At 35.7% G+C, this 10,661-nt stretch overlaps 1 protein-coding gene across 1 annotated transcript; it reads left to right on the forward strand.

Moving 5' to 3' along the window:
- The first annotated feature begins 481 nt into the window (after nucleotides 1-481).
- Nucleotides 482-2,447, forward strand: LOC104121077 (scarecrow-like protein 32). Its single transcript, XM_009632972.4, has one exon. It carries the CDS (start codon nucleotides 695-697, stop codon nucleotides 2,000-2,002), a length of 1,308 nt encoding a protein of 435 aa, XP_009631267.1. The 5' UTR covers nucleotides 482-694; the 3' UTR covers nucleotides 2,003-2,447.
- Nucleotides 2,448-10,661: the final 8,214 nt, after the last annotated feature.

Genomic DNA, 10,661 nt, shown 5'->3' on the forward strand with positions numbered 1-10,661 from the left:
ATATATTCATCGGTCATTCTTAATTTAAGTATTTGAGTACCACATATTTAGGTTAATTCTTCTATAATTAATTAATCGCATAGTAGACCCCACTATAAAGCTAAATGCATGCATGGTACTCAAACATGGAATGCGGCAACTTACTTGACAATTTTTTTGTGTGGTTACATTACGGGAGGGGAAATGAGGAAAGGGGAAGGAATGCTATAAAAAGAAAAGAAAAAGCTAACTAGATTTCAAACTTTTGGCGACTAGGTCCTTATTTTACTTGCACGTTAATTAACTTAATTTTAAGGTAAAATTAGAATTCTACCATGGTCCAAATAGATATATGCAAATCAAGCAAACAAATGAATCAAATTCCTTTTTGTTTGCTAATAAAGAGTAGGAAAGTAGTTGGATAAGGAGAAGTCCAGTTATATATACGTAGTCTTTCACTAATTCATCTTTCTTTTATTTTAAACATCCTCTCTTCATCTATATATAGATAGTATATCTTTAGCTTGAGACCTCACATTTCTTGAAAATACAGTAGCTTTTCATCTTGACAATTGGATTCTATCTTTTGCTCTCAATTACTAACAAATACTCAGTAGTTTTTTCTCCACACCTCCATGCACGTAAAGCAGAACAAATACCCTATATTTATAGTTTGTTTCCTCATATATAAATTTTTGTCATACATTTCATCACTATGAGGGCAGAATTAAGAGGAAACTCTACAACAATTCCCATCCAAAACCCTAACCTTTTTAACAACCCTCAAAATTCTCTAGCTGGAGCATTAAAAGGGTGTATTGGAAGTCTTGATGGGGCATGTTTGGAGAAACTTTTACTTCATTGTGCAAATGCATTAGAAAACAATGATGTAACTTTGGCTCAACAAGTTATGTGGGTACTCAACAATTTGGCTTCTTCTAACGGAGATCCAAATCAAAGGCTTACATCTTGGTTTCTTAGGGCATTAATCTCAAGGGCTTCTAGGGTTTGTCCTACAGCCACAAATAATTATCTCTATGGAAGTAGTAATCTTGATCAAAGGAGATTAATGAGTGTGACTGAGCTTGCAGGGTATGTAGATCTCATCCCTTGGCATAGATTTGGATTTTGTGTATCAAATAGTGCTATTTATAAGGCCATTGAAGGGCACACAAAAGTTCACATATTAGATTTTAGTATCACTCATTGTATGCAATGGCCAACTCTAATTGATGCAATAGCTAAGAGGCCTGAGGGTCCTCCTTCTCTTCGAATATCGGTGCCTTCTTGGAGGCCACCAGTTCCTCCATTGCTTAATGTATCAAGTGAAGAAGTTGGCCATCGTTTGGCTAATTTTGCAAAGTTTAGAGATGTCCCTTTTGAATTCCAAGTGATTGAAGACTTAAACTATGATATGCTCTTGAGCCAATTGAGTCCTTTAACTCTTCAACTTAGGGATGATGAGGCTTTGGTGGTTAATTGCCAAAATTGGTTAAGGTATATGCCCGATGAACAAATTAATGGAAGTAGTTATTCTTCTCGTGACATATTTCTTGATATGGTTAAGGAACTAAATCCATGTATTATGACTGTGGTTGATGAGGATTCTGACTTGGGAAACTCAAGTTTAACATCAAGAATAGCCACTTGCTTTAATTATTTATGGATACCCTTTGATGCATTAGAGACTTTCTTGCCTAAGGATAGTAGACAAAGGCTTGATTATGAAGCTGATATTGGCCACAAAATTGAAAACATTATTGGAGTTGAAGGGGTTCAAAGGATAGAGAGATTAGAGTGTTGCAATAAATTCTCACAAAGGATGGAAAATAGTGGTTTTATGAGTGTTCCTTTTTGTGAGGAAACAATTAAGGAAGTGAAGTCACTGTTAGATGAGCGTGCAAGTGGGTGGGGTATGAAAAAAGAGGATGACATGCTTGTATTGACATGGAAAGGCCATAACTCTGTCTATGCAACTGCTTGGATCTTGGTCCCGCCTCAAATGGACATGACGATTGAGTAAAAAAGTACCGCCTAATGGAGGAAGCATTCAACATTCACCTGGGTGGAGAAGGGTTGTACCCTAACGATTGAGTAGCTTACTAAAGTTAAACTAGACATTTCATATTTTAGTTCCAAGGGTTTTTAAATGTGCAATGGTAGCTTTAAATTAAAGTAGCTAGGGCCTATATATTGAGATGAAGTTTCATTTTCAGGGTGGTCCATGGGAAGAGAAATGACAAGATTAGAACTGCTTTTTTCTTTTTCAGTCATATAGTACTGTAATATAAAACAAGACAAGGGTAAAATGCTAGGAATTGGAGAGAAACTTTAATTTCAACCCATGCCACCTTTGTATTTGTGCTCTACAAGACTACAACTGTCACATGAAAGCTGAGGAAATTAAGAAGAGATACGTGCATATTGTCTTTTGTATGAAGACCAAAACCAGCCACTATGTTTTCTTAGTCGTGCTTTTCAGGCTGTTTTTGTGTTCGGAAGTGATTATCTAACTTTACAGAGTAGAAAATATGAGGGCTAAGGCTTTCGTTATCGCAAGAGACCACTGATTTCAACATCCTATTTCTATTTCTGTGTAATTTGACGTCAAGAAACATGCTAAATTGTATTCTCTAAGAATAAATATATATTCAAGCTAATTACTATCACTACTAAACAACTGCCAAAAAGCGTCCACAAATTATATTCTCTAAGAATAAATATATATTCAAGCTAAGTACCACCACTACTAAAAAAACTGCCAAAAAGCGTCTACAAAAACCGACCAAAATCGGTCGGAATCCACAAAAAATCGACCAATTTCCGACCGTTTTCAATTAGTCGATAAAACAATGGTCGCAAACGGAGAGTGACCGCAGACGGTCGGTAACTGTCAACGCACTTTGACCAAGTTGTATGACACAAAATAAAGTTACCGACTGAATTCACTCGGAATTTTAATTATTCATTTTTTAAAAATTATTCATTTTCGACCGAAATCGGTCGGTATTATTTAAATAATTAAAATTTAAAATCAAAAAGTCCGACCGAAGTCGGTCGGTAAATTGATTTTATGGGAAATCATATGAACATATCCGACCGAAGTTCCGACCCAAGTCGGTCGGTTTTCTGGGTAATATTTTGGCAGAATACAGCTGTTTTATAGCTGCACCACCTGCCAACAACCAATCACCTATAATGGCAGCATTACATTGCTGCCATTCAACCAATAACAACAACAACAACAACAACAACCACAATAATAATAACAATAACAACAATAATAACAACTATCCAAACTATATTAACAAAACATTATCACCATCTCCATATCCACTAAACTATATTAACAAAACATCATACCCAAAAATAAAACGTTTCACAAGTTAAAAGTTCAAACATCATTCAATGAGTATTTTGTACTACGTCATCTTCATCTCCACTACTATAGCATTTATCGTCGGCATTATTCGAAGGATTAGCATCTGGGGAAGGCTCACGAGAGCGGGGAATGAGGAAAGCACCACTAGCAAGAAGATTGGCTAGCTGACCTTGAAGGATATTAAATTGTTGGTCCCTCTTTTGTAGCTGAACTTGATGGGTATCAAATTGTTTATCTCTCTTTTGTTCTCTAGCCTTTGTCTCTTCAAGCTCTGCTGTCAGCTTTGCGATCTTCTTCTCCATAGACGAGAGAGTCGACCTATCAATTGCCTCGCCCTGGGCGGAAGTCCCTATACCTAGCAATCCTGCCCTGTAGTATCGAAATGATCTCTCTGGAAGGTCGTATGCTATCCCCTTTTTAGGACCACCAACAACATCCAATCATATCTTTTGAGCTTCTTCGTCTGAAATGGGTGGTCACTCGCCTTGCTCATTCGGTGGCAAGTTTTGAGTGTACCCCTCCACATTAGTCTTGTAGCGACCCTTTATTTAGAAGATAGAAAATTATTAACTATATAATATTCTAAACATTAATTTCAAGTTATAGTAGTTGTGAAACTTACATATATAGTCTTCGCCCGGTTCTCAACCCATCTACTTGGATATGTCGGTGCCTTCTTCTTCCGCATATGAGTCTCCATGAAGAACTCATCATGAGTCATCTTCCTCCCATATTTTTTTTCCTACAAATATAATAAAATATGTTAACTAAATTAAAATATATAATTATAGTTCGATAAAAATAGATGTAAATATTTTAAGGAATTACCACTATTAGAAATCCGGTAAAAACCGACCAACGTTGGTCGGTAATGGCCAAAAACCGACCAAAACGCGACCATTTACGTGTGGACGGTATTTTTGTGGTCGGAAAAAAATACCGACCAAAGTTGGTCGGAAATTACCGACCAACTTTGGTTGGTCAATTAAATTCAAAAAAAAAATATATTGCAAAAAAAAACCGACCAAAGTTGGTCGGTTTTTTCCGACCAAAGTTGGTAGGTATTTTAATTATGTAATAAAAAAATTCACCATCTGAAAATCGAACCGGGGTCTGTACTGTGGCAGGATACTATTCTACCACTAGACCATTGGTACATTTTGTTTTAAGATTGTCTTTTATTTGATTTATACTCTTTAATTATATTTTCGCACGAAAATAACCGATCAAAGTTGGTCGGTTTTATTAAAAAGTAAAATTACCAACCAAAGTTGGTCCGTTTTTTTAAATGACCCGCCGAATTAACCGACCAATTTTGGTCGGTTTTTTTAATATTAATTTTTATTTATTTTAATTGAAAAACCGACCAAAGTTGGTCGGTTTCTTGAAACATAAATTTTGCGGGACTCAAAAATAGTTTTCTGCATTTTTGCACCAAAGAAAACCGACCAAAGTTGGTCAGTTTCGTAAAAAAAAAATTAAAAAAAAATATTTTGAAAAACCGACCAACTTTGGTCGGTTTTTTGGTCAGTTTTTTGACCGACCAAAGTTGGTCGGTCGACCTTGGTCGGTTTTTGCCGAATTTTTAGTAGTGTACCAATAGTCTCCTCGCAGTCCCCATGCTCCTTGCACCCACACAGTGCAAGGAGCCACCCTTCTCAGATGCTCGTGCCTTCTTTCCCTGTTCACTCCTCTTCTCGAATTTTTCGGTGGTCCACTACCTCAACAGGTCCTCCCATATATGCGGTAGAACCCATGAAGGCTTCTTGCTCTTCTTTCGAGCAGAGCTGAAGGAATCAGTTAGTCTCTTACGGCATTTGAACACAAAATTTGTATAAATTTCACTGTTATGCTGGTCCTCCCAGGCACACTTTGTCTGCAAATGAAGTGTGTAATGTTAGATGAAAATATTATTAATATAGTGCTTAAATAGATAAGAATTGTATTAAAACCTTAAATTGGTTGAAAATTTGCTCCACGAGCTCCGTTGGAAATTCACTCCAAGTCACATAGGGTGCATCATACAACCGGCCAAGAGTTTCAGTGATTATCTTTATAGTCCGATGATTAGGTATGAACCTGCAACATAGCAATTACATTAAATAAACAAGAGTAGTTCAGAAAATATAAAGAAGTAATAAATAAATCTTACCCATTGCCCTCAAGCATGATGATCATCCTATGATAACAATCATACCGCGCTTCCTCTGGATCATCATACTCCGATGAATCTGAAGCGTACGTAGAAGGGGGGCATCTGGCTCAGCTACTATCCCGAAGGTGAAATCTAGAAATGCGAGGAGACGAACTCCGTGGAGAGGGAGACGGGGTCGCTGATGAAGATGGTACGATCCATACCCCTGTAGTGATCTAGACCCCTGCTGCGATCCGGCTGGCTGAAATCTAGATGGATATGATCCAGCTGGTGATGAAGCAAATGGAGCAGATGACGGGCGTATCACCACATGGCCCTGTGACTGCTGACTCGATGGACCCATGTAACTATATGCAGGATCATGTGGAGGAAGCGGGGTATAGCCCTGTGGCGGAGAATGGTAAGAATACTGCTTGCCGAGCGAATGGTAGGTAGTCTGATGAGTAGATGGATATGGTGGAATATATGAGTGCCTAGAATATTGCTGCCGGCCATCAGCAGTGGAGTGGAAGGAAGCGAGGGTGTTCGAAGTATCCTTCCTAGACCTACCTCGACCCCTACCGGTCATCTGCATAAATTAAAGAAAATGTTAGAATTGAGAATATAAATCTATATAAGTTGAGAGCGCTTGAAAAACTAACATGCTAGTTGTCTTCGAAGTATCCTTCTTCGTCCGAAAATTCTTCCTCTTCACTTATTTCATTTTCATTAGGTGATTCTTCATCCTCATTTTCTATGATTGTTATTTCCTCCATATCAACTTCTTCTAATATGCATTGAGAATGTTCCAAGTCATTTTCTAAGTGATCATCCACCATTTGGTTAACACTTGAGGTATCGTTTTGGTAAGCAATATCTAGCACATTCTCAACTTCCACCCTACCATCAGGCTTAATTTTTATTATAACCAACCAATCAGCCATATCTCTTCGCAATGAATATGGAGCGTAATATACTTGCCTAACTTTTTTTGCAATTATAAAAGTATCATAGCGTTCATACTCCCTCTTTTTATTAACATCAATTATGTTGTACTGCGAGTGTACATTTGTACCTCTTCTAGGTGTTGGGTCAAACCACTTGCATCGGAAAAGTATGATCTTCTTATTTGGCCAACCTGAATATGATAATTCTAAAATCTCTTTGATCCCACCATAATAGTCATTTTTCCCATCTTTGTTGCTTTCACCACCTCTGACACATACCCCACTGTTATTGCTTTTTGTATACTTGGAGCATTCCTCAGTGTGAAATTTGTAACCATTCACAAAATACTTAGACATAGTTTAACCGTAGGTGCAGGTCCCCAAGATATGTCTTTCAAAAATTGATTAATACAGTTGTTTGGAGTATTGACCTACATGTAGTGTTAAATAAATCACAAGTGAGCAAGTATATTCATAAGTGACCAAGTATGTATATTCACATGTGAGAAAGTACATAAGATGCACTTACACCTTACCATTGTTCGCAGACTGTAAATATAATTCAGGTCGCCTACAATATTCTTGTAAGTCCAGTCTAGTCTTCGAGTTATCTTTTGTCTTATTCTTATCATCCATCACTGTGTTGAACAAATTATCAAAATAGTTTTTCTCAATATGCATGACATCAAGATTGTGTCGGAGAAGATTATCCTTCCAATATGGTAACTCCCAAAATATGCTTTGTTTTGTCTAGTTATGAGTAATACCATATCCAGAAAATCTAGAAGGTGGGGCCTCGGTAACTTTAGTGAAGTTCTGAACCCTCACCCAAATTTCCTCACCGGACAAAATTGGAGGTGGAAAATCAATTGTATTCTTTTGGAATGCGTTCTTCCTTCTTCTGAACTCATGATCAACTGGCAAGAACTGATGATGGCAATCAAATCATGACTGCTTTCGGTCATGTCTTTAAGTGAATGCTTTACCATTTTCCATGAAGGAAGGACATGCTAACTTTCCAGCAGTCATCCACCCAAACAACATTCCATACACAGAAAAATCATTAATGGTCCACATTAAGTTAGCACGCAAGTTGAAATTTTGCTTAGTTGATATGTCATATGTCTCAACTCCATCATACCACAACTGCTTTAGTTCTTCAATTAGAGGTTGCAAATATATATCAATCAAACTCTTTGGATTGCGGGGACCGGTAATAACACAATTTAAGAAAATATATGGACTAGTCATACATATTTCAGGCGGAAGATTATACAGCATAATAAAGACCGGCCATCATGAATATGGTGTTGCAGAAACAGAAAATGGTGTGAAACCGTCAACACACAAACCCAACCGAACATTCCTCGGTTCATTAGCATAATTCAGATACATTCTATCAAAATACTTCCAAGCTTTCCCATATGAAGGATGACATATAACACCCGGCGGCCTTCTATTTTTATAGTGCCATATCATATGAGGAGCGAAACTCATTGATGTGTACAGCCTCTTTAATCTAGGAATAAGAGGTAAGTAATGCATCGACTTCACAACAACCTTCTTCCCGCTGGAAACCCGCTTAAAACGAGATTTTTCACAAAATTTATAACTTTCTAAATTTGCATCACCCTTATAATACAACCACCCTTATAATACAACATGCAACCATCTTCACAACAATCGATTCTCATAGATGAGAGTCCTAACTTAGAAACCAATCTTATCCTTATAGAAATCTTCAGGTATGTTGAAAGTTGGGTCAACTAGTTCACTCATAAGGCTAACGAAAGAATCCATTCCCGCTTGAGAAATATTGGTATCTGATTTGATACTTAATAATCTAATCGCAACAGACAACTGAGAATGCATACTCATTTCACTTAGTGGACGACTAGCGGCCTCTAACTGTTCATAAAAATATTTTGCCTCTTCGTTAGGAGGTTGTTCAATACTTTCATGGGTTTCAAAATCGAAGTGCATCCCAAAAGCATCTACAACCATTTCATGGTATCTAGGATGTTGAACGCTATTCTCCACCAACCTACTACTTTCACCAACAATTATGTTATTAAATACACCATCAGTATGGTCGACGTCTCCATCACTAGTCCACAGAAAATAATTATCCATAAACTCCATTCTATAAAGATGTGTCATAACATCCTCCGAACCCAAAAAATTCAAACACTTGCACTTCGTATACGGGACACCTAATCATCCCTCCAATCCGAAACGGTTCAAGTGACATTGCATGCCTAATAAATTTCTTAACCCCTTCTATAAATTCCTCCCTAAAAAATCGACGATTAGGATAATTTCTATTATACATCCAACTACGATATTCCATCTACATAAAGAACAAATACATTACATGTTATAATAAACATAATCCAAATTAATTTATAAAAGTAAGTTACATAATAAACTTTAGTTACAAAGTACAACATTTAAATAATTTGAGTGCATATTAATTTGAATACAATATTATTCTAACCCTACCATTAAATATAATTAGACTCGCTAGAATATTTAAGTAGTTAAGTCATTCAATTAGACTAACTCACTTACTATTAATCATAATTAATAAATCCTAAATCATAATTTAATATGTCCTAAATCATAGTTTAATAAGCCCTGAATCATGAGCAATAAAATAAAAAAAATAAAAATTAGCTAATTAAGCAAGTACCTTACATGATATCATAAACAAAATTAATTAGAGTAAACCTTAAATCTAAAGAATTATAATCAATTGAAATAATCCCAAATTGTAAACCCTAGTTTATACAATTGAAAGAATTTAAATAATTAAAATTAACAAGTATAGATAACTAACCTTCAAAGAGAAGAGAGGGGTATAATTTTGGAAGTGGCACGACAATGGGTGGCGCAGTAATGGTGGGGCGGCAGTGGGCGGAGGAGCAGTGGTGGGGCGGCACAGGTGGGACCAACGGAGAACGAGGAGAGACAAAGTGGGGAGGGGTTGATTTTGGGTGAGAAGGGAGTGATGAGTAGATTTGGGTGGAATTTGGGAAGGGTTGGCGGATGTGGAAGAAAGAATAAGAGAAAGAGAAAAGAGAAAAATGAGGAAGAAATTCGATCGGTATTTTAAGTGGACTGTTTGACCATTTGACCCCACATTTCTGACCGAATTCGGTCGGTATTTCAATTTTAAATTTTTTATAATATTAATTTCATGAAAATACCGACCGAAGTCGGTCGATTTTAGTCAATTTATATAAATAACTTTTAAATAAATAATATTTAATACTTAATTGATATATGTGTGTGTGTAAATATAAAATTAATTAAATATTAAATATTATAATTTGGGATGTTAAATCAATTAAATATTGTGTACAGATATATATACATACAGAGATAGACTAAAACCGGTATTTTTATTAAATTAATATTTTTAAAAAAATTAAAATTGAAATACCGACCGAATTCGGTCAAAAAAATTTAATTAAAAATTATTTCGGTTGGTATATTATATATATATATATATATATATATATATATATATATATATATATATATATATATATATATATATATATATATATATAATTTTTTTTTTATTAAAAAACCAATTGCGTGGGGGGAGAATAATTTCAAATATACCGATCGAAATCGGTCGGTATATTTAAAAATATTTAATTAAAAATGACTTTGGTAGATGATATGCAAGTATGACCAGGTTTTGGTCAAAGATTGACCAATTTCCGACCGATATCAGTCGGAATTTTTATATCTTTGTTGTGGGACCACCATTTCCGTTGTCAAAAATATTTTCTTTGACTTTTACGACCAATTTACTTATTTTTTGACTGATTTCGGTCGGTATTATGTGGGTTTTGCCATTATTCTAGTAGTGTACTATGAAATGCCCTTTTTACTGGTTTTGCCGTTTTGCAATAGCTGAAACATGTGGTAAGTTGGCTGTGCACATGAATCACTCATTTGTCTTTCCAGAAATGAATTAAAAGTGTTAATTAAGAAGTAGCGTTTCTCTAAAATAGTCCATACATCATGCAATGTTTTTCAAATACTAGCTAGGCAATTTAGTAGAGTGAAAGGACATGCGATAGACTGAATAATGTAGAATATCAAATAGAAAACTATTGGGGGTAAGGATGTGCATTAAGTAACAAAATTATTAACCTAAGAGGGTGGATGCTTAATTAAACTGCTAAAACTTATGGCAAAAAGA

Source organism: Nicotiana tomentosiformis, chromosome 7 (genome assembly GCF_000390325.3).
Source record: "Nicotiana tomentosiformis chromosome 7, ASM39032v3, whole genome shotgun sequence".
NCBI classification, from domain to species: Eukaryota; Viridiplantae; Streptophyta; class Magnoliopsida; order Solanales; family Solanaceae; genus Nicotiana; species Nicotiana tomentosiformis.